The sequence below is a fragment of the Drosophila erecta genome, unplaced genomic scaffold (assembly GCF_003286155.1).
Source record: "Drosophila erecta strain 14021-0224.00,06,07 unplaced genomic scaffold, DereRS2 tig00000000-arrow-pilon, whole genome shotgun sequence".
Taxonomy (NCBI): domain Eukaryota; kingdom Metazoa; phylum Arthropoda; class Insecta; order Diptera; family Drosophilidae; genus Drosophila; species Drosophila erecta.
This window is the reverse complement of record NW_020825194.1, coordinates 5,765,475-5,791,380: the sequence shown is the minus strand read 5'-3', so window position 1 is coordinate 5,791,380 and position 25,906 is coordinate 5,765,475. Positions and strand designations below refer to the sequence as shown.

Below are 25,906 nucleotides of genomic sequence, written 5' to 3'. Positions count from 1 at the left end.
AAGGGGACGCAATAATCGCTGGAAATTCCCAGCTAGAAATATGCGGCTAGACCAACTAAAAAGTGTAGAAAAACCGAGTCGTTTTCGAACTCGTTTGGATGCTCCGCTAAATGTTTTAGCATACAAAATATGAAGAAAATCATTTCATTTACTGAAAGCATGACCATTTATAGTGGCTTTTGCTAAACAAGTTTTCAGCCCTTTTCTGGCCGCTTCCTCTGCTGAGGGCCTGCTCTATTGGATTACAACTTGACGGGTAGGGTCTTTTGCCTGAACATTTTCGATGATGGTACTACGACTTGGACTGAGATCGTTGAATTAGCATAATGTCGACGCCGGCATTTGCAAGAATAGGGCGGCAAGATATCGATGCGCTTTGTTCACGTCGGCTTGGCCATTGTTTTATCGCACAAGCTTCGTTTTTCGAAGGTGGATAGCATTTCAAGAGACAAAAGCTGCCGAAGAAGTTACCAAAAAATGCTTCGAGCCAACAAAAACAACGGTGGTAAAGTCAGCATGAACTTGAGCGCAGTATAGTGACACCGATCGTTGGTTTTCGTATAAATATGGGACCTTTCATTGATGCAAACGTCAGACACAATCAAGTGGTCAAAGTCAAAGAACTAAATTCAAAATGCGTGCCTTCATTGTAAGTATACGATCGATCGTCGACGAAATACACCAAAAGGATACCCGGGATTACAATGCTGTTTTCTTTATCTCCAGGTAATGTGCTTGGTGGCAGTCGCCTGCGCCGATAAGCTCGGCTACAACTACCAGCCCGTGGCCCACTCCAGCTCCGGACTGTCCTTCGCTCCTGGAAGTGGCGCTATTAGTGGTGGATCCATTGGCGGAGGCTCCATTGGCGGAGGCTCCATTGGCGGAGGCTCCATTGGAGGAGGCTCCATTGGAGGAGGCTCCATTGGCGGAGGCTTCATTGGTGGCGGCTCGATTGGAGGCAGCATCGGAAGCGGTGCCGGTCTGGGTGGTCTGAGCAGCTTCGGTGGTGGAAGCATTGGAAGCATTGGTGGTGGTGAAGCCCTCAGTGCCCCCGTCTCCTACAGCGCCCCCGCCCCCGCTGCTGAGCTCCAGAAGGAGTTCTTCACCTACTCCGCCAACGAGGCTGACTTCGATGAGCCTCAGCAGCTGGAGCGCGTGTCCTCTGCCCTGAACAAGGCCCTGCGCGTTGTCTTCATCAAGGGACCCGAGAACCGTGGCCTGGAGAACGCTGCCCTCGCCCTCGCCAAGCAGGCTGCCCAGCAGGAGACCGCCATCTATGTCCTGAACAAGCAGGCCGATATTGGAGATCTGGCCAACAAGCTGAACGCCATCCGCAACAACAACAACAACAAGCCCGAGGTGCACTTCGTCAAGTACCGCACTCCCGAGGATGCTGCCAACGCCCAGCGCGCCATCCAGGGTCAGTACGACCAGCTGGGAGGATCCAGCCAGGCCCACAACGGCGGTGTTGCCCCCGTCCTGAACTTCGCCTCCGCCGCTCCAGTGCGTCAGGCCGCCGCCCAGAGCCCCGACAACTCCTACCTGCCATCTTCGATCTTCCGTCGCGTCTAAGTCGCTCGTTTCGCTCCTTTTGGAATCGAAAACGCCAGCGATTTTTGACTGATATTAAATCGTAGTTTTTGTTGACTAATGCTTAAATAAATTCAATTCTTAAATTTTAAAACCAATTTGATATTTTGAAATGCGTTTGTGAAACCCAGAAACTTTGCAGGGCGACTTCATTTGAAACGAAAGTTGGAAGTTCAGATTTATTTCCCGCGATATTTTTCTTGCAAACTTGGCAAGCGCACAGCAGTTCGGGTCACAAATATATTTCTTAGGAAATAGTTGATGCCTTAATATTTTTCACCAATTTATGACTTCGGTACCAAGAATGTATTGAGGCTGGGTTTTTGAATTTACAAGCTGTTTTCTTTCTGTTTTTATATGATTTTATTGATGCTATGAATACGTATGAAATATGTTTTTAATTGCTTATTAAAAAAAATGTTGCATACTTAGGTGGAATTAACGCAATGAAAACAGCATAATTTAGATAATTAGATAACTTTTAATCGAAACAATCTGTAACAAGGCAATTTTCTAGTGGCGCAGGCGGCTGAGGATGTTGGCGGGTAGGTAGTTGCTCTGGGGCACCTGTTGAGGAGTAGCACGAGCGGGAGCAGCTCCCTGAGATGCAAAGTTGATGGCATTTGCCACGCCTCCGTTGATGGACTGGCTGGAGCCGCCCAGCTGATCGTACTGCGATTGGATGGCCCGCTGGGCATTGGCAGCGTCCTCGGGAGTCCTGTACTTGACGAAGTGCACCTCGGGTTTCTTGTTGGCATTCTGGCGCACGGCATTGAACTTTTGGGCCAGCTCGTTGATATCAGGCTGTTTGTGCAGCACATATATGGCAGTTTGCTGCTGGGCAGCCTGTTTGGCCAGGGCCAAGACGGCATTCTCGTAGCCGCGGTTCTCCGGCGACTTGATGAAGATCACGCGAATGTTCTTCTTTACCGAGGCAAGAGCCCTCTGCAAAGCAGCCTTATCCTCGAAGTCGTCGTCGTTGGCATAGAAGCTGTAGAACTCCTTGTGAACTGAGGCCTGGGGAGCGGCACTGTAGCTAACTGGTCCTGCCAGTGCAGCGACTGGGGATCCAGCAAGACCCCCAATACTGGTTGTCGACCCTTGTCCGTAATTATATCCGGACAAACTACCGGCACTAGCCGCAGCCACAATGCTTAGAATAATGAGGGCACGCATATTGACCCGATGCCTACGAGGTGTTCTAGACGAATGAATAATATCGCATTCATTATCTACCTTTTATACCGCCAACGCGACGACGTTTAAAATTAGACTACAAAATCTAGTCAATTGAGCCGTCTAGTCGCTTTGGGGTCCCTCTGGCGGAACACGGCGATCATTGATCTCCGCTCACGAGTCGTGACTCGCGAATGGCCAGTGGCTATTGGCCATCGGGTTTTCGGAATGCTGTTAATCTGCTAACATAATTTCGCTCTTAACACATTTAACACATTGTTTTGAGCAAGAGGCAGCTTCAATCGTGCCGCCGACTGAGATGTGATTCCGAATCGGAGTCCAAGTCCGAGCTGAGATCCGATTGCGAGTCCAGTCGTTTTCCGATCTATCGTGATTCACCCATAATTGGCTTATAATTTATGCACAAAACAAAAAAAAACAAAAAAAAGAAGAATAACCGATCTCTTGGCTGCTTCAATACGATTGTTTTGTTATATTATACAGAACCGCTTATTTGTTAATGATTTCAACAAAAAAGTGATCGTCAGCTTAATAAAATTAATGATAAAACTTTGTTTTTATGGCTAATCAGGTTTCGATTGGGCATAAATCTTCTTTGCCTTCGTATGTGGGTTGCACTTGAGATTCCTTTCTAATTGTACGTGACACACGATGGGCCTCGGAAACCAGGTCATCTAACAGTTGTTGGCATCTCCGCGACCTTGAGCTGTCGGCGGGAAAGAACCAGTTCCTCGTTGGCCGGGAGTCCGATATTAATGCTTCCCGCTGGCCAAGTGGGTGGATCTAATCTTGTAGACGATTAATTTGGCGGCATGCGAGTTGGCTCTGTCAGACAATTAGTCCACCGATTTGTACGGAAAGTCTCGGTGAGTATGATGCGGTGGGTTAGACTCATAAAGGAAACCTGCTCCGAACTGCCTTCCTTATCTTGATGTCGTCAATTCGAGATATTTATAGTTTGAAGGGCACTTTTTATACTCAACCCATCCGCACACAATCAAGCCAAACAAGGCGGACTTAATGCACCATTAGCTACTATGGCAAAGTCGCAATAAAAATGTCACTCTATAAAACACATAAGGCAGACCTTTGTTTGATTTTTCGTATTTAAATTTCAAATTTATTGGTGTAATTATGCATTAGTCAACAACGTGTAACAAGAAGAATGAGTTCTTCAGTCGAGATATGCTTAAGTTAATGGAGTCCAAGACGTAGCCTTCTTAGAAACGCAGACGACGGAGCACCGACGATGGCAGGTAGGAGTTCTGAGGGATCTGGGCGTTCACCCTCTGGACGGGACCAGCGGAGGCGAAGTTCAGAGCGGGGGCGACACCACCATCATGAGCCTGAGAGGATCCTCCCAGCTGGTCGTACTGACCCTGGATGGCGCGCTGGGCGTTGGCAGCGTCCTCGGGAGTGCGGTACTTGACGAAGTGCACCTCGGGCTTGTTGTTGTTGTTGTTGCGGATGGCGTTCAGCTTGTTGGCCAGATCTCCAATGTCAGCCTGCTTGTTCAGCACATAGATGGCGGTCTCCTGCTGGGCAGCCTGCTTGGCGAGGGCGAGGGCAGCGTTCTCCAGGCCACGGTTCTCGGGTCCCTTGATGAAGACCACTCGCAGACCCTTGTTCACGGATCCAGCAACGCGTTCCAAAGCCTGAGGCTCATCGAAGTCCTGCTCGTTGGCGGTGAAGGTGAAGAACTCCTTCTGGAGCTCAGCAGCGGGGGCGGGGGCGCTGTAGGAGACGGGAGCGGCCAGAGCTTCGCCACCTCCTAGACTACCGAGACCTCCAAGACCGGAATCGATGGATCCACCATCAATGGAACCACCGAGAGAACCGCCTCCAATGCCACCTCCTCCGATTGAGCCACCACCAATGAAGTCTCCTCCAATGGAGCCTCCTCCAATGGAGCCTCCTCCAATGGAGCCTCCGCCAATGGAGCCTCCGCCAATGGATCCACCACTAATAGCGCCACTTCCAGGAGCGAAGGACAGTCCGGAGCTGGAGTGGGCCACGGGCTGGTAGTTGTAGCCGAGCTTATCGGCGCAGGTGACTGCCACCAAACACAAGACCTGGAGGCATGAAGAGAGAAGTGTTATCCTGGCGTATAATCCTTTGAGTCCTTGACCGCGCTACTTACGATGAATGCGCGCATCTTGAGCAGATTGTTGGTTCTTTAGCTTTGAGGTATGAGTTGCTTATGTCTCTGGCTAGGAGCGATCTTTATTATTTATACAAATCCATCTTGGGGGCTGATAAAGACAAAGATACCGCCGCGGCGTCTACTGCACGGAGATCTCTTTGAAGCCACTGTGTTTTGCCGCCTACAAAGGTTTTTGCTTCCTCGGTTTTTTTAATGTTCGTTGTGGAATTTTTTGGTTGCGTTTCAATGGGCAGAGTCTGGTCGTTGTGGGTTATTCAAATATTTCGAGTTTCGTCCAATAGTTTACAAGAATTCATATTAAATTATAAAATTAATATGTCTCGAGCACGTCGGAATGAGTTTATCATGCAGATGGGTCATAATTAGGTATTATATGAAATACATTTTCTTTACAAATTCTTCGGCAAGGCTAAAAGCTTGTTTTATGTAGGACATCTGCACTTGGGTTTTCCGACTAAATGACAATCGTTTAGTCATCATAATCGATTTCGACACATCTGTTTAGTTCTGATTTATGGACATGATGCAAGCGCTAAATTTAGCAACCCATCTAATGAGATATTTGAAATACCGCCCCCAGTTCATTGATTCACTTTTTCGCATATTTTACTAATAAAATAAAATCTTTGCTTTAGAGTGGTGAAAACGATATGTTTATATATTTAATAATTTGCCTTTTTTTGTCATAAAAATATTTAACCCACATTTAAAATATGCGGAAATATTTTAATGTATTCCTTCTCCAGTACTTCGAGCTTGGAGTTAATTTAAAGTCCTTGGTACGATCATATTTTGTTATGACGAATATCAAACGTCAAGGTCATCAGGAAGCTGTCTTGGGTAATACAGCTAACAAATTTCTTAAAGCTCTTTAGCTCCATATTGCTATTTTTAAGAATGAATTCGAATTAAAGCTTGTTCAAAATAAAAATAGATATCAATTTCCATGTCTAAAAGCCAAACTTTGAATTCCACTGATGTTGTTATCAGCAAGTAAACACGATAGTTTACTTTACCGCCATATAAGATAAAATATCATAGAATATTTGGATTCAGAATTTTGTATATTAATATTCAATAAATTTCAACAATAAGATTTAACAAGAACAGCCAACAACTTCAACTCAAAGTCGTTAACATATTTACAAACGACGACGGAAGATGGAAGTGGGCAGGTAAGCGTTCTGAGGGATCTGAGCATTGGCCCTCTGGACTGGACCAGCAGAGGCGAAGTTCAGGGCGGAGGCCACACCACCGTTGTGGGCCAGAGAGGATCCTCCCAGCTGGTCGTACTGACCCTGGATGGCGCGCTGGGCGTTGGCTGCATCCTCGGGAGTGCGGTACTTGACGAAGTGCACCTCGGGCTTGTTGTTGGAGTTGCTGCGGATGGCGTTCAGTTTCTGGGCAAGATCTCCAATATCGGCCTGCTTGTTCAGCACATAGATGGCGGTCTCCTGCTGGGCAGCCTGCTTGGCGAGGGCGAGGGCAGCGTTCTCCAGGCCACGGTTCTCGGGTCCCTTGATGAAGACCACTCGCAGGCCCTTGTTCACGGATCCAGCAACGCGTTCCAAAGCCTCAGGCTCATCGAAGTCGGCTTCGTTGGCGGAGTAGCTGAAGAACTCCTTTTGGAGCTCAGCAGCGGGGGCGGGGGCGCTGTAGGAGACGGGAGCGGCCAGAGCTTCGCCACCTCCTAGACCACCGAGTCCGCCGAAGCCAGAATCGATGGAGCCACCACCGATGGAACCACCAAGGGAACCACCTCCAATGCTTCCTCCTCCGATAGAGCCACCACCAATGAATCCTCCTCCAATGGAGCCTCCTCCAATGGAGCCTCCCTCAATGGAACCGCCTCCAATGGATCCACCACTGATAGCACCACTTCCAGGAGCGAAGGACAGTCCGGAGCTGGAGTGGGCCACGGGCTGGTAGTTGTAGCCGAGCTTATCGGCGCAGGCGGCTGCCACCAGGCACAGTACCTAAAGTAATCAAGGGTTATCCATTAGTTCTGATTTTGCCGGAAGTCCTGGCTAAACCACTTACGATGAAGGCGCGCATCTTTAGTTTGGGTTTGAGGTTCTCTTGGTTCGGAGTACAATTTGCTTCTGCCTATGACCACGGCGACGGTAACTATATATACTAACCCAACTTCGAAGCTGGCGGCGCAGTTTCTCGAAGACAAAGCGCTGATGCTGCTAAATGTTTTGTCCGCCTACCAAGTAGGCAGCGAACGGCTTTTGTTCGGGCTCGCAGAGCAATTCAGCTTTGCATAAGTGTTATTATAAGGAGAAGCTATTAAACAACAAACGAATTGAAATAGCCGCGGACACAGCCAGAAACTTGAAAGATCTAGATTAAAAGCGAAGTGTATTGGTTTATATCGATTTTAGTTTTTTATTCAATTACATTTCTACAACACATTTAACAACTGTCAGCTTCCTTTCGGCGCTTAACGGATGCGCAGGCGACGCAGGATGTTGGCGGGCAGGTAGGAGGTGCTCGTGGCGGCGGCTGGTGCGGAGTAGTTGGGGCCACCGCGAGCGGGAGCCTGGGGGGCAGCGGAGGCGAAGTTGATGGCGTTGGCAACTCCTCCGTTGATGGACTGGCTGGATCCTCCCAGGTTATCGTACTGCGACTGGATGGCACGCTGGGCATTGGCAGCATCCTCGGGAGTCCTGTACTTGACGAAGTGCACCTCAGGACGCTGGTTGGAGTTCTGGCGGGCAGCATTGAATTTCTGGGCAAGATCTCCAATGTCGGTCTGCTTGTTCAGCACATAGATGGCGGTCCTCTGCTCGGCAGCCTGCTTGGCCAGAGCCAGAGCGGCGTTCTCCAGGCCACGGTTCTCGGGTCCCTTGATGAAGACAACGCGCAGTCCCTTGCTCACGGAGCCTGCGATCTTCTGGGCGGCCAGAGGATCCTCGAACTGGCTCTCGTCAGCCTCGAAGGTGTAGTACTCCTTGTTCAGTTCGCTGGAGACCGAGTAGTCCGGGCTGCTGGCGGCACCAGCGTATGAGTCGCCAATTCCGCTTCCGGAGTAGCTGGGAACATTATCGGAGGCGGCTCCCGTAAATCCCGCTCCGTAGTTGTACTGGGCGCAGGCGGCACCAATCAGGCAGAAAGCGATGAGGAAACGCATGGTGAATATTTGGTTTGGTTTGGTAGGCTGGGTGTGCTGAAGAGGCAAAGGCCAAGACTGAATCCTGAGACTGAGGCGAGCAGCTTATATACCCATCTGGCGTTGTTTTAACCGACTTAGAACTATAACCGACACTATTCCCGTCGGGTTGCTCTATAACTCAACTAGTTTTTTATGCAAAGCGGTGCGCTTATGAAGTGTTTATGCAAAACTATCCAAGAATTCTCGCCAATCCATCCAGTCGGCGACCCCCGACTTACTGACCAACTGCCAAAGCCAAATTCTCGACCGGTTCATGGCGCCGTGATCTATTCTTGACCGGGCCAAAACTGCCCGGAATTCGATTAGGGAAAATGCTGCAAAACTATCAGACCCAAACCCGTTTCCAAAAAAAGTCAGAGCCCGGCTATAAATGTTCTGATGGTCGTTAAAGCCAAACACAATGTGATGCATTCTTGGAGTTCCGCCTACGAACGATAAAAGCTTAATCTATGCATACTCCATTGATAGTTTATGATTTGTTGTTGCTTTCTGTTTGTCGCTTTTTCGCAATCGAAAGTGGGTCTAGAATTTTAAGCTACTTTTTTGGTTTGAGGTTCAAAGTCAAAAAGAATGTCGGAAGCTTGCTTTGAACTCTGGGCAAACCTGTTTTAAGTAGCCTGGGAATTCCACACAAGTTCCCTATATAAGCGCCAGAAATCTCGGGACGCGCCAGTTTTAAATTATATCTTAACTAACGAACAATCGATGGTTAAAATCATAATCATGAAAAATAGCACAGCACAAAATTGGCACAGAAGAAGGATATCTTCCACAAAAGTTCTGCTCATACATTTATGTGATAAAAAAATTAACTTTCAACTTTCGAAAAGGCTTTGTCATCTCAGCTAAGCGAATGAAACTGAATGTTTCCTAATGAAAATATTTATATTTTTAAGGTTACGGTTAAGGTAAAGGTAAATTTTACCTGTTCACCCCTCGGAAATTACTTAAATACATACATAAAATAATCATTTAAATCTTTTGCATTAAAAGCGTAATATTTTTTCTCATATACCCATTTTTCTAACAGTATTGACTAGATTTATAAATCTATATCGGCCTAATCGTCTTGAGCGTTCTGTGCACAGATAAATCCTAAAAACCAACTCAGATTTCACTTATATTTTCGTTTTATTTATGGAATAAAGCAACATAATAACTAGTCAACAACTCAACATTCGGTAAATGTCACTTAGCGACGGAGGCGACGGAAGATGTTGGCGGGCAGGTAGCTTGGTCCTGGAGCACTGGCAGTGCTGCTCTGGAGGGGAGCGGACTGGGAGGCGAAGTTCAGGGTGGAGGCAACACCTCCATTCTGGGCCTGACTGGAACCTCCCAGCTGGTCGTACTGACCCTGGATGGCGCGCTGGGCATTGGCAGCATCCTCGGGAGTCCTGTACTTGACGAAGTGCACCTCTGGCTTGTTGTTGTTGTTGTTGCGGATGGCGTTCAGCTTGTTGGCCAGATCCCCAATGTCAGCCTGCTTGTTCAGGACATATATGGCGGTCTCCTGCTGTCCGGCCTGCTTGGCCAGAGCCAGAGCGGCATCCTCCAGACCGCGGTTCTCGGGTCCCTTGATGAAGACCACGCGCAGGCCCTTGTTCACGGCGTTGGCAGCCTGGTCGGAGGCAGCTGGATCGTAGAAGTCACCCTCGTCGGCGGTGTAGGTGAAGAACTCCTTCTCGAGTTGGCCCTGAGGAGCAGCGTAGTTGGGGGCTGCAGCGGATTGGGATCCTTCGAGGGAGTCAGCAATGGATGATGGTGCAGACGCGAAAGCGGGTGCATCGTTGCTCGACGATCCAGATGGCTGGAAGCTTAATCCTGAGGAAGAGTGGGCCACGGGTTGGTAGTTGTAGCCCAGCTTGTCGGCCGTGGCGAAGGCAATAAGGCAAAGGACTACGAAGGAACGCATGTTGACTGTTTGGATTGCAAAGATGAATGGTAACTGACTTACCGAGCCGATATTTTGGCTTTTATAGGTGCAACATTCAGTTCTTCGGCTGCATTATGAGGCGTTATGAATTATGAACAGTTCGAATTTGCCTCAAAAATGCATAAATAAGAGATTAAAATGTTAAATTTTTAATATAATTTTATGATTCGTCACACTGCTGCTGCGGTTGCAAATATTTGCATGGCGATGTTTTTTACCGGCTCTGCGGAAAACGGCATGCAAAGAGGTTCATAGTCCGACTCGGTTTGCCAAATCAGATGGCGCCAAGTAATTTATTAAGAGACCAATTATCGAATTATCTGATTTGGCGCTGACAAGGCGCTGCGGTGCAATTCTTAATTGGCAACCGGCCTAGGCGATCAAAAGTCGTGTATATATATTAAAGAAAGATGGCGGCTATATTTAGCGATGAGTTCGATTCCTCACTTCCGGCGGATGGAAGGTCGAATCCACCCGCAACATTTGCATAAAGCAGCTAACACAACGACCAAGACGACAAGACAAAGCCGCTGAATAAGGCAATAATAATTTGGCGAATCGTTAAAATATTTATTTTTGGCAGCGGTAACGCGACTAGGCGCGCCTCATTTGCATGTGAAACGGCCTGTCAAACGTTTTGTTTGCTCTCGGACCGATTTGGATGACACTTCTCATCCCGGGCGAACTGGGAATGAGTTTGGACTTGTGATACACATGTAGATACAAACATGAGTAACAAAGCATCCGTCTAAATAGCCCCAAATGGGGTTTACGATGCTCTTGATGCTCTGTCCGCGGCTTTTTATAGCCAGATTTTATTGATTTCAACGATAAAGCTACATGAAAATACCAAAATGGCAAGGTTGGCCCATAGCACTGGCCAAAAGCGGCGCAGAAGAACACGCGAATTATTGATTAAGGCAGCATATTGAATTTAATATGAATTTTATGGCGCCAGCTACGGCTAGCACATGGCCCATACCTCTTCCTTCTAAGTTTCCTAGCTGACCTCATGATGCAGCCACCCGCTTCGCATGCATATTTAAGCGGGGTGGTACTGGTACTGGAACTGCCCGATCTAGATGGCTTAGACTATAATTAGACCACTTTATGCAGAGCGTTTTGCATAGCTGTGGCTTTCATCTGCATAAAAGCAAAAGAACCATTAGACACCATCATCAAATCCCACAGCCACCTCACCCGCTCAACATGCGTCAGTTCTCTGTAGTTCTTTGCCTGTGCCTCGCTGTTTTGGCCAGAGCCGATAAACTTGGCTACAACTACCAACCCGTGGCCCACTCGCCCTCAGGATTGAGCTTCCAGCCATCTGGATCGGCCAGCAACGATGCACCCGCTATCGCGCCTGCACCCGAAGCATCCTTTGACGCCGCTCCATCATCCATTGCTGACTCCCTGGAAGGATCCCAATCCGCTGCTGCCCCCAACTACGCCGCTCCTCAGGGCCAACTCGAGAAGGAGTTCTTCACCTACACCGCCGACGAGGGTGACTTCTACGATCCAGCTGCCTCCGACCAGGCTGCCAACGCCGTGAACAAGGGCCTGCGCGTGGTCTTCATCAAGGGACCCGAGAACCGCGGTCTGGAGGATGCCGCTCTGGCTCTGGCTAAGCAGGCCGGACAGCAGGAGACCGCCATCTATGTCCTGAACAAGCAGGCTGACATTGGAGATCTGGCCAACAAGCTGAACGCCATTCGCAACAACAACAACAACAAGCCCGAGGTGCACTTCGTCAAGTACCGCACTCCCGAGGATGCTGCCAATGCCCAGCGCGCCATTCAGGGTCAGTACGATCAGTTGGGAGGATCCAGCCAGTCCCAGAATGGAGGTGTTGCCTCCACCCTGAACTTCGCCTCGCAGCCCGCTCCTGTCCAGGCTGCCAGCAGCCAAGCGCCCGCCCAGTTCCTGCCCGCCTCCCAGCCTGAGGCTACTGCCCCCATCTCCTCGTATGTGCCACCTGCCACTCCAGGAAGCTCCTACTTGCCCGCCAACATTCTGCGCCGCCTGCGTTTCTAGGTTCCTGTCATTGGACATTCTTTGTTATTGTTGAGATTTTAACACGAAATAAATTTGTTTCATAATATACATTTTCAAGTTTCTCTCAACTTATTTGGAGAGCTATGAGGGACATTGTTCTTTTAAACAATGTACATTTCTTGTATAACTTTTATAATGAAGTTCGCCGAGGATTATATCCTGAGATATACAGATCTATACCGCATCTTGTTTTTTAACTTAAATGATAAACTTCTATTCCCGTCGTTTCTGTGTTATTGTTTGGATTGCAAACCGAATAAAATTGTTTGGAAACGTAAATTGTTAGGTGGACTTGCGGATCTCCGCAGCCAGCATCTTAGGTATATAATCGGCTAGAATTAAATTTCCGAGCTAAAAAATTTTCGCTTTCGACGGTTGCCAAACGAGTTCGAGTTGCGTTGAATTATGAGTCCGTCCGGCTAAGCTGTTTGTGAAAATTGCAAATGAGCGGAAACCTAAGATGTTTTCTCTGCCATCGCTTTGTATAATCTGGTGCGTGATAATCTGTATAATCTGGTGTATAACATATGGCTTATCGGCTACTTGGCTGCCCATGCCTACGCACTTCGCGGTTCGAAATTGAGATGGCACTCGGTTTGACAAATTGCACGAGACATCGGACGACAGACGACAATGTTCAAATGCCGAGACTCCATTGGGGCGGGCAATTTAAAATTATTAAGCTGGGAAATTAGCCCAAAAGTGGAGGGACAGAGTCTTACTTTCAATCATGCCCAGCTCGATTTGCATAACAAAATGGGCGAACAAAAGAATGCGGCTACTGCACAGACAGACAATTTGGAGCTTGGAGCCGCTACTGCCCAGCTCTTTGTCGCCCTTTGTGGATTTACATAAAAATTTTGTTTTTCTGTAAGCTGGAAGTTCATCAAATTTTAATCAACGCCGCCGCCAACGCCAACGCCACGGCTTCTGCTTTTGCATCAGCTTCTACCAATAGGTCTACACCAAGTCGAGCTCAGCCCAAAGCCGCCAAGTGGAAAAAGAAAAACCGAAAAACAGGTTAGGCCCGCAGACAATGCGTACCTTATCGCGATCTCCAGCACGCTGTCATACGCCTGTTCTGATTGACGCCCCTGCCGTGTCGACCAGGCCATATAAATGGCCCGTCGGCTCAGCTCGACATCATTCTGACTTCCGACTCCGGAGCTCCAGCTAGAACAGCAATTACTTAACTGCAAGATGCGCGCCTTCGTCGTCCTGTGCCTCGTGGCCATCGCCTCCGCCGACAAGCTCGGCTACAACTACAAGCCCGTGGGCCACTCCAGCTCCGGACTCTCTTTCGCTCCTGGCAGCGGTGGATCCCTGAGCCTGGGAGGCGGCGGCGGATCCTTGGGCCTGGGAGGCGGCAGCAGCTTCGGCAGCTTGGACGGCGGTCTTGGCGGTTTTGGTGGTCTTGGCGGTGGTTCCATCGATCTGGGATCTTCTGGACTGGGATCCGGCCTTGGATCTGGACTGGTGTCCTCCGGCTTGGGATCTGATCTGGGTTCCGCTGGACTGAGCGCCCCCGTCTCCTACAGCGCCCCCGCCCCCGCCGCTGAGCTCCAAAAGGAGTTCTTCACCTTCACCGCCAACGAGCAGGACTTCGATGAGCCTCAGGCTTTGGAACGCGTTGCTGGATCCGTGAACAAGGGCCTGCGAGTGGTCTTCATCAAGGGACCCGAGAACCGTGGCCTGGAGAACGCTGCCCTCGCCCTCGCCAAGCAGGCTGCCCAGCAGGAGACCGCCATCTATGTCCTGAACAAGCAGGCCGATATTGGAGATCTTGCCCAGAAACTGAACGCCATCCGCAGCAACTCCAACAACAAGCCCGAGGTGCACTTCGTCAAGTACCGCACTCCCGAGGATGCAGCCAACGCCCAGCGCGCCATCCAGTCGCAGTACGATCAGCTGGGAGGATCCTCCCAGTCCCACAACGGCGGTGTGGCCCCCGCCCTGAACTTTGCCTCTGCTGGTCCAGTGCGCCAGGCCGCCGCCCACATCCCGGAGAACTCGTACCTGCCGTCGTCGGTGCTGCGTCGCCTGCGTTACCGCCACTAGGAAGTGCCGTGCCATAGGTTTTAGCTGCCTTACTTGTTGACTTTTTTGTGTTATCTATTGATTTGTCGAACGAAGCGCTCAAATACAATTCTTTTTTTAATTAATGAGCTGTCTATTTCTGTCCTGTGTGTGGGAACTTCGCTAACCATAAAGCTGTCGGGAATTTTTGACGATTGAGCCACTTACTTCGGGTTGAGTGAGAAATTGCAAAGCTCGGCGTTTATTACACGCCCGAAGTGGCAATAAAAATTCCAAAGCGATGGCGCCAAATGGAATACAAGTGGAAATCAATAAAAAATTTACATGTTTTGGGATGCAGAGGAAAAAAACAATCGATGAAAATTTTTTATCATAATTAAAATGTTAATCTGCGTGAAGTAAAAGGTTAGACAAACTATTAGCGCTCAAATTTATGGCAACTGCAAGACGGAACCAAGACGGCATACATAATGTATGAGTGATAACAGAGTGGCCGGATGAATGGCCAATAACAAAGAGTCAAAGTGGTCGGCGACAGATCTTTTCAAGAGCACCCACTATACGCTCGATTAGCATAAGCAGAAAAGTGGCCGAAGTTTGTTTAGAAAAATCATACAAATTATGCTCAGAAATCAAGCAGAAAAACAAAGTCCAAAGAAGCCAGCCAGCGCCAGCAGCAAACTTAAAAGATTATAGCAGAGAAACAAGCGGTGACAACAAGCGAATTGGGAATTGGCCAAACTGCAGATTGGCTGATACAGGAGCAATGGGCGAAATGCTCGGCATGAGGTGCAAAATCAAAGACAGCCAATTAGAAAACCAAATGATGGCCATTAGCAGAGAGTTGCAATCTGCAGTGATTTTGCATAAAAGTCGGGTACGTCGTGGAGTTGGACATACTTGCCTTCGATCCAGCAAACCGAGCGGAGTTATCCACCTACACACCAAACATCAACATGCGCGTCCTTATTGTAAGTACTTTGGTATCAAGGACCTCTAATCAGTCATACTGATCTCATACTGATACATATTTTCAGGCTCTGTGCCTCGTGGCTGCCGTTACTGCAAGGAATGGCTATAACTACCAGCCTGCAGCTTCTGGCCCAGCTGTCGCATCCTCTGCTCCTTCCGGATCCAGTTACTCCCCTTCGGTGGCCGCTAGCCAGGATGCCCCCGCCGAGTTCTACGGGCCTGCCGCCGCCCTCGAATCTGCTCCTTCCGCTGCTGCCACCAACTATGCAGCTCCTCAGGCCGAGCTCCAAAAGGAGTACTTCACCTACACCGCTGATGAGCGCGACTTCGCTGAGCCAGCTGGCTCTCAGCAGGTCTCCGGCTCCTTGAACAAGGCCCTACGTGTGATCTTCATCAAGGGACCCGAGAACACTGGCCTGGAGAACGCTGCTGCGGCTCTGGCTAAGCAGGCTGGACAGCAGGAGACCGCCATCTATGTCCTGAACAAGCAGGCTGATATCGGAGATCTGAGCAACAAGCTGAACGCCATTCGCAATAACAACAATAACAAGCCAGAGGTGCACTTCGTCAAGTACAGGACTCCCGAGGATGCTGCCAATGCCCAGCAGGCCATCCAGTCGCAGTACGATCAGCTGGGAGGATCCTCCACCATTCAGAACGGAGGCGTGGCTCCCGTCCTGAACTTCGCATCCCAACCAGCTGCCCAGCAAGCGGCCGCTCCCTCGGCTCCTGGTAGCTCCTACCTGCCAGCCTCGATTTTCCGTCTCCGCCAATAGGCACTGAACTGACCTCAGACTGACACATGACCCATCAACGATTCCTACGCACTCGCTGCGACCCACTTTGCCTAGTTTGTAAATCCCTCGAATTTCGATATGTGTCCCCAATAAAATATTGTTAATATAAAAGAGTGTTGTAACATTTGGTGGGAATCGCGAATTTTGTAACATATTTTCGAACGACATTGAACTATTTGCCCTATAAGGTTGGCAGTATGCCCGATTTGGATACATTCATGCAACCATTTTTGAGGGCAAAATATTATAAAATGCTTAGCCCTCTTGCGATTTTTAGTTAAATGCTTTTTGCTCTTCGCATTGGTCATATCATGCTGGGAATAGTGGTGAGTTTATCTGAAAATTGGCAAGGTTGGCATAAGATCATAAAATTTGTCCTAGTTTCTCACGTTGTTGGCCGGCAGCTCTGCGGAACTGGTCTACCAGTATCAGCACAATAGTTATGCAGGTGCTGTGAATAGCTATGGAAACGAAGCAGTTTTGGATGATGAACGATACCCCCGGCAACCGGGTAATCACTACCAGGAGAACGCAGACTTTCACAAGCACTTTTACGCCTTCGAGGCTCCTTACGATTCTGTGGAGGAGGCGGATTTGGCGGAAACTAAGTTATCATCCCTTGCCGAGAAGAACCTCCAAGTCGTGTTTATCAAGGCTCCGGAAAATAAGGCGGTGGTGGGTGCTCTAAACGCCTTGGCCAAGCAAACCAGCGAGGATAAGACGGCCATTTACGTACTCAACAAACAGACGGATGTCAATGAGCTGGCAAGCCAACTAAGTGCCCTTAAGGCCCAACACAAGCATAAGCCACAGGTTCATTTTGTTAAGTACAAGACGGAGGAGGAGGCTGCTCAGGCCCAGCACTATATTCAGGCCCAATACGGCGGAGGATCTTCGATTCCCCAGCCTGCAAAGGCATCCTCCTTGGGCTATTATCCTGAGCAGCAGCCACAGTATGAGCAGGTTACGCCATCTGAAGGGTATCCAGCTGTCCAAGCGGGCTATTTGCCGTCCCCTCAACAGTCCGCCTATCAGCCACAGTCCGGATATCTGCCACCCTTGCCCAGTTACTCCTCCATTTCCCAGGGCTACAATGCTGCTGGATCTGCAGCTGGCGCCTCCACCATTGGACAGATCGATCTGCCACCTGTTCCCGAGGGTCAGCAGGATCTAACGGCCAGCTTTAATGATGCCGGCGTGGACTACCGCTCCGCCAGAGCAAGCCGCTTTCCTTTTGGGACCAATGAGCGACATAGGCGTGGCAGTCGGATGGTCTTTCCCTCATCCAGCCCTGGAAAGCGCCTGCGGCTCTGAAAAGGCCACCCTCTGCCAAATTAAGACATTAAATTAGTGACATAAGACTGCCCCAAGGGGTAACTAGTTGTAGCTGCGAATAAAGCCCAATATCTATCAATGAATTTGTGTTGCTTCTACACAGCCTAAGATTTCGGTAAGCGGCTTATCAGCGATGCGAGCGTCTAGGCTAAAAGAAAAAATGAACAGGCCGGCGAAAACATCAATATGACGTGTAAATTAACAAATCAGTAGCCATAAAACGTCGGTCGTAAAAATACCTGGAGAGTGAAAGTGGAGCTGAGGAGGCGTAAGTCGTTGGTAGTCTAAACAAATGGCTTCGACTATGACAGGCGACAACAATGGGGAGCAAATAGCATATGAAAATATTTTATAACTAATTCAAATTGGGAGCTCATTTGTAAATTTTATGCGAATTAAATTCAAGTTCAAGCCGGGCATCAGGTCAAACGCACAACCACACTTTGAAGTAGGTATATAGTATAGGTATATTTATATGGAGTTCGCTTTTGTTTCGGGTCTTGCAAAGCCAGAAATTTGCATTTCAAAATTGAACGACATTAACATGGATAATCGGAGCAGGCAAACAAACACACAAAACCAGAGCAAACGCTCGCAGAAATCGTTTATAGGAAAACAGATGCAAAAATGCGAAATAAAATAAAATCATAACGAGTGGCGACGCGGCCGAGAAGTCAGCTTACTTTCGACCTCCTATTTGTTTGTGTCGTATATAAGGATGGTTTTGTTGCTGGGACTGGATTATAACCGAACAGCGCGTCAAGCGGTAAAAATGGCTAGAAACCCATTGCGAGTGCGGAACATCGCAACCATGCTCTCCTCGTTGGTAAGTTTGGAAGTGGAAGAGTGGTCTTAACTGGAGAAGAATTAACTGAATTTGTTGTAGTTACTATGCAATTTTCTTGGGACTTGCCGTGGCTTGGGAGAAGTCTATCTGCCGGCTGAAAACGAAGTGGCATCTGGAGGAAAACTGGACACGGAGTACTTTACCTATGCGGCTCCACCGGAGGAGGACCAGGTGGCGCCATGGCAATCGGCCAGGGAATTGGCCAAGGTGCTCTCCCCTCCACAACAGGTGGTGTTTATTCGAACGCCGGAGACGAATATATTTTCACTGACGGCTAAGCAACTGGCGGTGAACAATCCACTGGACATCTTTGTGCTCCACCAGCAGGCGGATGCAGATGCTCTGGCCAAGCAGCAGGCTGCGATACAACAGCAGGTATCTGAGAAGCCGTCGGTTCATTTCGTAAAATACAGAACCCCGGCGGATGTTACTAGAGCTCTAAGCGCCTTGAGAAGCGATTATGATCGGTTGCCAGGAAATAGTATTAGCAATGCTATAGAAAAAGCCGATGTTCTGCAACTAAAACCACAAACAACTGAGACACCAGTGATCTTCAAGATCAGGCCAAAAGATAGCGATTACTACGAGACCCATGAGCCGGCAAGCGAATTGGAAACGGCCAAGTTGCAGGCGCTATTTCGGGAATATCTGCCACCGGGAAAACGACGTTAGTTAACCTATGACCTATAGGCTAGTCCCAAAGATTGTTTAAAGGTTATTTAAATTAATTGTTAATTAGTTAAAATCAATTGAACTGTTCCTGAACTTTTAAATAGATAAATACATCCACAAACTAGTGGAAACTTTATGGTATAAATCATTCAATTTCAAGTTCATGAAAATTGATACCCATAATTTACTACGCCAATGAAAAGTTTTTATTTAATAATTTAGTAGACGTGGGAGCGATAAACTGTTATAATGTTTGTATGGAAATACAAATAATGACGTTGGTTATTCGAATCAGGTTGAAAGTAGTATACTTCAAAGAATTCCGGTAATTACCATTTTATTATACCCGTTACTCGTAGGGTATACTAGATTAGTTGTAAAGTATGTAACAGGCAGAAGGAAACGTTTCCGACCATATGAAATATGTATATTCTTGATCAAGATCAAAAGCCGAGTCGAACTGGTCCATGTCCGTCCGAATGAACGTCGAGATCTCAGGAAATATAAAAGCTAGAAAGTTGAGATTAGGCATGCAGATTCCAGAGACATACTCGTAGACGCAGCGCAAGTTTGTTAAATGATGTTGCCACGCCCACCCTAACGCCCACAAACCGCCAAATGAAAAATGTTTTGATGTTTTTTCATTTTTTTATTAGCCATTCCAGGTGATTATTATTCGCGGATAATGCGTAGGGTAAGTTCATAAATTACTCAACAACTTCGAACTCGAAATTCTTGTAAACAAATTTAATATTAATTTCAATCAAAAAACATTTAGTTGTTATGGGGTAGGTGGTTGTTTATATATAGCCTGCTAGTATGAATAATTAATTACTCAGCCTTAGAGCGTAACATTTTACGTCTGAGTTTCTGCCCCACACACTTTGTGGATTATCTTCAAAGTATCTCTTAGATAATCATTAAGGTGTTGGTAACCGACTCCCGACGCCAAATGTTTTCTTAAGCAAATGTCGCCGACGCCGTTGTCGCTCGCAAACTTTTTAATGAGCTGCGCGCGGAGTTTTCCCACCGCTCCACCCACATGGAAACGCTATTCCAGGACGCAGGATTCTACGACAGGCGGTACTTTAAGAATGTTTCAACTAAATTACGCCACTACTCGGCAAACAACATGGATGGAAAGGGAAGGGAGGGGAGGGGAGGGGGCGTAGAAGACAGGACACTGGCGCTGACATCATTTCGCTTTGCAAATTGTTTTAGTGTCAAAGGTCAAACACACACTTACACCCGAGTGCCACACTGTGCCAGCGCCATATGACACGGCGAAGTGCAGCCGTAAAAAGGCTCCCTCTTCTGCTCCCTTTCCTAGTTCGCAGCACAAATCTGTTGAGCAAGTTTTAGTTTAAGCATTTTTGAGCAACATGAGATCCTGGGCGGCGGAGGACGAGCTGCGCTCGTTAGCGGTGCCTGCCAAAAACTTTGCCAGTCACGTCAAAGCTGCCGCTCCAACAATTCTCCCCAATCCTCCTCCAACCCACAAGCGCTGCCCTTCAGGTGGCTTTTTTTATTTCGCGGTATCTCCAAACACTGGGAAACATAAGCGCTTTAATCCTGAATCCTGGCCGGAGGCTGCTCATGACTTGCTGCAATTTCTAGACAGGTGTGTCCAAGGTCCAAGTCTCGGATTCCATCCAGCAGCAGCAGCAGCAGCAGCAGCTGCCAAGTTTGCGTGTTTTCCAATCTTTTCATCGTTTTTGGGGGCGCTTGCCTTGTTTGGCTTGCCATCTCCAAATTAGGCGCATTTTTGGCGCTGCTTTTGCCTTTTTTTTGACCTACCAACTTTGGTAAGAGTTTCGCTGTGCAGCGGGGACGGCTAATAGCCAGCATGAGTGGCCAAATGCGGGTTGGAGTCATCATGGCTAGTCCTACAGTATACGCCCAATGGGAATCCCAAACTTAAGCACGAAGGCGTTATCCATGAGGAGCTGGAATAACAAAAACTATATATTAATACTTTTATTTAAATTGAATTAAATCCACATAAAACTCATCCCTTACAGTTAGATTATTATCTGTAAGCCAGCTGAACTGTCAAGCGAAGATTGTAATTATGAATTTCTTTCTTGTATCTTTGATGACCCCTCGACCCACACAGCTGCTATTCCACAATTTAGATTCTTATTTTGCCTTGGCCATCAAACGATGCCGAAAAAGTTTAAATTAGTTAAAGAACTTCATTAACTGAACCGTCGAAAAAGATTGACGTTTTCGACCCGTGCTGCGCAGTGGAAAACGCGAGCTCGTGGAAAATTATGAAAATTATAATTCGGCTTAAGCTGGCCAACCCGGAGCACCAACTGCCAACTGGAAACTGGCAACTGGCATCCAGTGACCAGTGACCAGTGACCGCCATCCGCCATCCGCCAGATATTATCGCCAAAGCCAGTAGCTGTTTATTTTCCGAGCATTTCAACACAGTGGCTGCCGTTTTGGTCCGTCTCTGCAGCATCCAGATTGTGTTTTTTATGGCCTGTCGTAGCCAACACAAATCAATTAGATAATGTGGCAGTGTCGTTGGCGTCAGCCGCATTTGCAATCGCAGTCCCTGATGGGCCATGCATATTTATAACCGTCGCAGAGTGCATTTAAATCAAAGCCAAGACAAACGATCGGGGGACTGGCGATAGGCCTATGTCGGGGAATACGCTTGCATATTTAAACGGTGGGGCATTTTAATGACGATCGAATAGCAACGAAATCAAATCAACAACGCTGCGACGGCAAGGTCGTTCGTTAACAGGGGATTTCACTATCGTTGTTGGCCAAAAACTGGGTCTACTTCGTGGGAGGGGTGAATGCAGCGCCGCGTCTTCAACTATAAAAGCCAGATTGGGCCGAACTCCCAGCATTAGTTCCTCCTGTCAGCTCCAATTGCATACAGCTTCCAGTCACCATGCGCGCTTTTATCGTAAGTCTCTAGAGGTTTAGGAAATCGAACAGAAAAGTATAAAACAAATATTTAAAATCATGTAGCTCCTCTGTCTGTTTGCCGTAAGCTGCAGTGCGGATAAATTGGGCTACAACTACCAGCCCGTGGCTCACGCCGATGAGGGTCTGTCCTTCCTGCCCGGAGGTGGTCAGGTGATTGGAGAACTTCCGTCGCAGGTGGTGCTGCCCGTGCACAGTGGCGAAGCGGTGCTGTCCCAGCCCATCGATGCTTCCATCCAGGCACCTGTTGCTCCCCAGATTGCACCCTTGGTGGAGGAGTTCCAGAAGGAGTTCTACAGCTACGCCGCCCCGGAGGAGCAGTACGATGAGGGTGCCAGCAACCAGCAGATCGCCAACTCGCTGAAGAAGAATCTCCGCGTGGTTTTCATTCGCACTCCCGAAAATCAAGGCTTCGAGCGCGCTGCCCTCCAGTTGGCCAAGCAGTCCGCTCAGCAGGAGACCGCCATCTATGTTCTGACCAAGCAATCGGATGTGTCCAACCTGGCCAAGCAACTGAATGCCCTCAAGAGCAGCTCCACCAACAAGCCAGAGGTGCACTTCGTCAAGTACCGCACTCCCGAGGATGCGGCTAATGCCCAGTTGGCCATCCAGAACCAGTACAACCAACTGCCCGGCGTGTCTCGCATCTCCAACGAGGGTCGTGCTCCCGTCCTGAACTTTGCCTCGGCCGCAGCCCAACCTGCCGCCATTTCTGCTCCTGCTGCTCCAGCTGCTCCCAGCTCGGAGTACCTGCCCGCCAATGTGGTAGCTGGCCAGGATTACCTGCCACCCAATCTGCGTCGTTTCCGCCTCAAGTAAATGGTCTCAAGTGAAATTCCAACGTAACGGTACCGCTTCCTAACCCAGTAAATCGCATCGAAAAGAAACACCAAGCTACGCCCATCACGTGCAAGTTAACTATCTTTTAAGTATCCATGTAGAGGAATAAAATTTGTTTTGCTGACTAATTCCCGATGTGAACTGGAAAACTCATTTGCAGCCTAATTGCAGGATTCGGCCCTTTCCATGCTGCGAAACCGAACCTTTCCGCTGTGCGAGTTGCTCTTTTTGCCAGGCAAATCCTGCCAGCGCATTCGTGCGTTGTCCTTTCACATAAAATCCCTGAAATAATAGCCTGGATAAAGCGGCAGGCATGTCATAAAGTCCAGCAACAAGTTGAGCCACCCACAAGCCACCCACTCATATCGCCTCCCGGGAAGTGGAACGAAACCGCACCCACACAGTCATGGAATCTCCGGCATATGCACAATGGTTTTATCCCATCCGCCATTTGTAATTGGAGTTATTAGATTCGAAATGAAGTGGTTGCAAAATGGCCCGGTCTAGACCCGGCTGCAGTATCCGTCCACTCTTTGTGAGCCTCCTCGGAATCGGCGTCTCTCAGTGATGGGAAAACTAGATGAGTACTGGTAGGTACTAGGAAATTTACCAACTATATGGGTTATGCAGGGCATGTTTGAACAGATATATAATATATACAATATACATTAGCTGGTAGTCCCCAAGGTTCCAAGCTTAACTTCATGCTAATTGTATCTAAGTATGCGCCAGGATTTCAAAGCTTATATTCAGGTACCACGTTCCCAGGACTTCCCTTCACTGGTTCTCATTGTTGCCGCTCCGCCCGTTGCGGTTTGCATAAGTGGCAACGTCCTGTTGCAGGTGAAAGCTGCCTGTATTGCTGATCTGTGTCCTGCCAGCTGGCAACACTTATTGAGTGTGATTGTGTGCCCTTGTTGCAGGGTGTGAGCAGATACTGCTGTGTGAGTATGTGAGCATGTGCGTGTGTGTGTGTGTGTGCGCCTTGATGGCTTCCTGCTTCCGTGGAAGGCAAACTCATCATGCGAGATGCCAGCACACATGGCCCGAAACTGAACTATGCTGAGGATTTGGTGCGCTGTTGAGTGGAGTCCTTAAATTTCACTTAGACGTAACATAAGCCCGATATAAACGCAACTCGACGTTGCATGTATTCATGGCCATCAGGATGTGTGTCTGTCTCTTGGCGCTGCAGGAATCGCACGCTTATCAGCAGCCGAGTGCAAACTGAATCCGTTTCTCTTGTGCGGTGTGCGGTACAGTGGCAAATCGCTAAAGCGTAACGACTGCGACAATATGCCAGCTATGCGGGATGATTGGGGGCGGCGAGGATCCGGGGTCCCCGTAATTTAGGGCACCATAAACGCTCTTAGCTTGTCTGCTATTTGCCGTCTGACTGCGCCCAGACTGCTGCCTGTAATTAAGGTGATATGCAGCAGCCAGCCGACCGAATCGACGACGAGAATGCCAAGTGCGTGTCCTGTGCGTGTGGGCCAACATATCGGCAAGTGTGTGTTTGCTGTGCTGGTGTTTCTGTGTTAATGAGCAGCCCGCTGTGCGCACAAAATAAATTATTAAAACGACATTCACGGCACTCTCAAGTGTCGCCCGTGTGCAAAGCTCCTTTTTGACGCCCAGAGATATCAGCAGTTTTTCCACAAAGCTGAATGGCTTTAGCAGAACGAAGGGAAGACACCCTTCAAAAGCATCTGCAAAGCGGCAATTTTAAGAAATGCAAGTGTGTATTTGTTGCATATGCGTTGGACAATTAACCCGTCTGAACTTGAATTTTTTCATGTTTGCTATTGAGTGCATTGACGCAGTTCATTAATGACAATTTCACAGTTGAGAAGTTTGAAAGCAGAGAAAAACACGCGTATACGCCCTGGTGTCAACTGGTTGAGCAGCTAAAAACGTAGCAAGCTTTTAGGCTTGAATTTAACAAGTGCGACGTTTGCAAAGTGAACAAGAAATTTTAATTTCAATTAGGGCCAATTTAATTTTCTAAATTCCAAAATAGACTGTCAGTTTAAATATAATTGACGCAAGCTGCAAAGTTCAGGGATGCACAGAAGTTAGAATGTTACGTATACGCCCCGTATATTTATAGTTCAAGCAATCCGAGATTAAACCCATATTGCGATAGGTCCTCGGGGAAGGCATTTGCAAATACCTCGACCATTTCAATCTCACCAGCTGATGGCTGCGGTTGCCCAGCCACACAGCCACACACACAAATACTTTGCCGAATTCGCAGGCAAATAATGCAACTGCTAAATATATATACGCTGTGTTATTCCGATATAATTCGCAGCGCGAAACTTTTTGGCAAATTCTGGCAGAATCGGAGCATTTGCTTTTGGTCCCACGGCGGTAACCAATATTTCTTTTCAATTTTTGGAGGGAAAGTTTGGTTGTACAACTAAATATTTTGACATTTGTCCGCATGCAGGCAAGGCAGCAACTTTGTTCGGTGAGCGCAAATTGAAATGTGCTCGAGACAGTTCAGTTCAGCCGACTCCATTGTTTTTGGCCCAAAGCGAGTGCAACAAAGTTGCTTGCCTTTGTTAATTTGGCAACCGCCCATGCAGGTGGCAATGAGCTAGGGAGCCAGGGACCCAAGCCAAAATCCGGCTAAAAGACGAGGAGGAGGTGGAGCTAGAGGTACCACACCCAAGTGCACTTGCAGTTGGCAGTTGTACGCCATGTTGTCGCTGTCAAAAAGTTGTACTGCGCCTGTCGCTGCTGCACTTGCTGCTGCTGCTGCCGCTGCTGCTGCGGTTTGCTGCGCAATAGTTCGGGATTTGTTGCTAAAAGTGTTTATTGGTGTTTCCCGCGAGCTCCAGAGCCGGGCTACTCCATGAAAATTCAGTTATTTGGTCCTCATCGGCATCGCCATCAGTTCCCTGTGCTGTTTGTACACACAGCGCTTCGCTGGATGTCAAAAGTTGGCACACATGCTGCGAGTTTTGGCTCATTAACCAAGCCACTCTCCGCTGCTCGAATGCTGCATATTAATTAGTCGACTTTTGGGCGCTGCCATGTATAATTAAGCAGCGAACGAGCCTCTTAACAAACCACATCCTGTCTGACTCCTTCGCTTGCCATGGACATGCCTCATTAGCGGCAAAGGCGAAGGCAGCAGCACGACCACCGCAAAGCCGAAAGTAAAGACAGGTTAGGGATATGCATAAGGATAAGGATGAGGACAAGGAGCTGCCAGCGTGCCCCACTTGCTAATTTAATATTTATACCTTAATCAAGGCAGAGTCGGAAAACCCTTTTGATGGTCGACGGGAAAATCTGTTGATTCGTCGATAGCCACATTGGTACGGCCTGA

The 25,906-nt window shown here is 48.3% G+C and overlaps 12 protein-coding genes across 13 annotated transcripts; 7 read left to right on the top strand and 5 right to left on the bottom strand.

Moving 5' to 3' along the window:
• The first annotated feature begins 549 nt into the window (after positions 1-549).
• Positions 550-1,663, top strand: LOC6555439 (glycine, alanine and asparagine-rich protein). Its single transcript, XM_001981629.3, has 2 exons — positions 550-649; positions 727-1,663. The coding sequence occupies exons 1-2, from the start codon at positions 635-637 to the stop codon at positions 1,570-1,572; spliced, it is 861 nt and encodes a 286-aa protein (XP_001981665.1). The 5' UTR covers positions 550-634; the 3' UTR covers positions 1,573-1,663.
• Positions 1,664-2,051: 388 nt separating this feature from the next.
• On the bottom strand, positions 2,052-2,824 carry LOC6555438. The gene has a single exon (XM_001981628.3). It carries the CDS (start codon positions 2,764-2,766, stop codon positions 2,104-2,106), a length of 663 nt encoding a protein of 220 aa, XP_001981664.1. The 5' UTR covers positions 2,767-2,824; the 3' UTR covers positions 2,052-2,103.
• A 1,055-nt stretch (positions 2,825-3,879) lies between these two features.
• On the bottom strand, positions 3,880-5,028 carry LOC6555437 (glycine, alanine and asparagine-rich protein). Its single transcript, XM_001981627.3, has 2 exons — positions 4,928-5,028; positions 3,880-4,859 (listed from the first exon to the last, which is right to left on the bottom strand). The coding sequence occupies exons 1-2, from the start codon at positions 4,940-4,942 to the stop codon at positions 4,008-4,010; spliced, it is 867 nt and encodes a 288-aa protein (XP_001981663.1). The 5' UTR covers positions 4,943-5,028; the 3' UTR covers positions 3,880-4,007.
• A 968-nt stretch (positions 5,029-5,996) lies between these two features.
• LOC6555436 (glycine, alanine and asparagine-rich protein) lies at positions 5,997-7,091 on the bottom strand. Its single transcript, XM_001981626.3, has 2 exons — positions 6,992-7,091; positions 5,997-6,927 (listed from the first exon to the last, which is right to left on the bottom strand). Exons 1-2 carry the CDS (start codon positions 7,004-7,006, stop codon positions 6,094-6,096), a joined length of 849 nt encoding a protein of 282 aa, XP_001981662.1. The 5' UTR covers positions 7,007-7,091; the 3' UTR covers positions 5,997-6,093.
• A 233-nt stretch (positions 7,092-7,324) lies between these two features.
• On the bottom strand, positions 7,325-8,162 carry LOC6555435. Its single transcript, XM_001981625.3, has one exon. The coding sequence runs from the start codon at positions 8,085-8,087 to the stop codon at positions 7,398-7,400; it is 690 nt and encodes a 229-aa protein (XP_001981661.1). The 5' UTR covers positions 8,088-8,162; the 3' UTR covers positions 7,325-7,397.
• A 1,078-nt stretch (positions 8,163-9,240) lies between these two features.
• On the bottom strand, positions 9,241-10,081 carry LOC6555434. Its single transcript, XM_001981624.2, has one exon. It carries the CDS (start codon positions 10,039-10,041, stop codon positions 9,322-9,324), a length of 720 nt encoding a protein of 239 aa, XP_001981660.1. The 5' UTR covers positions 10,042-10,081; the 3' UTR covers positions 9,241-9,321.
• Positions 10,082-11,239: 1,158 nt separating this feature from the next.
• LOC6555433 lies at positions 11,240-12,140 on the top strand. 2 transcript variants are annotated; one of them, XM_026983699.1, is made up of 2 exons: positions 11,243-11,981; positions 12,054-12,096. In XM_026983699.1, the coding sequence occupies exons 1-2, from the start codon at positions 11,272-11,274 to the stop codon at positions 12,094-12,096; spliced, it is 753 nt and encodes a 250-aa protein (XP_026839500.1). In that variant the 5' UTR covers positions 11,243-11,271. The 2 variants fall into 2 exon arrangements, with proteins under 2 accessions (XP_001981659.1, XP_026839500.1); XM_001981623.2 differs by having other exon boundaries at positions 11,240-12,140.
• A 1,092-nt stretch (positions 12,141-13,232) lies between these two features.
• Positions 13,233-14,253, top strand: LOC6555432 (glycine, alanine and asparagine-rich protein). The gene has a single exon (XM_001981622.3). It carries the CDS (start codon positions 13,318-13,320, stop codon positions 14,173-14,175), a length of 858 nt encoding a protein of 285 aa, XP_001981658.1. The 5' UTR covers positions 13,233-13,317; the 3' UTR covers positions 14,176-14,253.
• A 798-nt stretch (positions 14,254-15,051) lies between these two features.
• LOC6555431 lies at positions 15,052-16,034 on the top strand. The gene is made up of 2 exons (XM_001981621.3): positions 15,052-15,125; positions 15,192-16,034. The coding sequence occupies exons 1-2, from the start codon at positions 15,111-15,113 to the stop codon at positions 15,900-15,902; spliced, it is 726 nt and encodes a 241-aa protein (XP_001981657.1). The 5' UTR covers positions 15,052-15,110; the 3' UTR covers positions 15,903-16,034.
• Positions 16,035-16,204: 170 nt separating this feature from the next.
• On the top strand, positions 16,205-17,318 carry LOC6555430. The gene is made up of 2 exons (XM_001981620.2): positions 16,205-16,249; positions 16,305-17,318. The coding sequence occupies exons 1-2, from the start codon at positions 16,205-16,207 to the stop codon at positions 17,235-17,237; spliced, it is 978 nt and encodes a 325-aa protein (XP_001981656.2). The 3' UTR covers positions 17,238-17,318.
• Positions 17,319-18,007: 689 nt separating this feature from the next.
• Positions 18,008-18,874, top strand: LOC6555405. The gene is made up of 2 exons (XM_001981619.3): positions 18,008-18,084; positions 18,145-18,874. The coding sequence occupies exons 1-2, from the start codon at positions 18,031-18,033 to the stop codon at positions 18,775-18,777; spliced, it is 687 nt and encodes a 228-aa protein (XP_001981655.1). The 5' UTR covers positions 18,008-18,030; the 3' UTR covers positions 18,778-18,874.
• A 2,735-nt stretch (positions 18,875-21,609) lies between these two features.
• Positions 21,610-22,691, top strand: LOC6555404. Its single transcript, XM_001981618.3, has 2 exons — positions 21,610-21,706; positions 21,772-22,691. The coding sequence occupies exons 1-2, from the start codon at positions 21,692-21,694 to the stop codon at positions 22,543-22,545; spliced, it is 789 nt and encodes a 262-aa protein (XP_001981654.1). The 5' UTR covers positions 21,610-21,691; the 3' UTR covers positions 22,546-22,691.
• Positions 22,692-25,906: the final 3,215 nt, after the last annotated feature.

Coding starts and splice junctions, on each gene's coding strand:
- LOC6555435 (XM_001981625.3), bottom strand. CDS start 8,087: ATGCGTTTCCTCATCGCTTTCTGCCTGATTGGTGCCGCCTGCGCCCAG.
- LOC6555438 (XM_001981628.3), bottom strand. CDS start 2,766: ATGCGTGCCCTCATTATTCTAAGCATTGTGGCTGCGGCTAGTGCCGGT.
- LOC6555432 (XM_001981622.3), top strand. CDS start 13,318: ATGCGCGCCTTCGTCGTCCTGTGCCTCGTGGCCATCGCCTCCGCCGAC.
- LOC6555434 (XM_001981624.2), bottom strand. CDS start 10,041: ATGCGTTCCTTCGTAGTCCTTTGCCTTATTGCCTTCGCCACGGCCGAC.
- LOC6555430 (XM_001981620.2), top strand. CDS start 16,205: ATGCTTTTTGCTCTTCGCATTGGTCATATCATGCTGGGAATAGTG. Junction 16,250..16,304: donor ATATCATGCTGGGAATAGTG/GTGAGTTTATCT, acceptor AATTTGTCCTAG/TTTCTCACGTTGTTGGCCGG.
- LOC6555433 (XM_001981623.2), top strand. CDS start 11,272: ATGCGTCAGTTCTCTGTAGTTCTTTGCCTGTGCCTCGCTGTTTTGGCC.
- LOC6555405 (XM_001981619.3), top strand. CDS start 18,031: ATGGCTAGAAACCCATTGCGAGTGCGGAACATCGCAACCATGCTCTCC. Junction 18,085..18,144: donor CAACCATGCTCTCCTCGTTG/GTAAGTTTGGAA, acceptor AATTTGTTGTAG/TTACTATGCAATTTTCTTGG.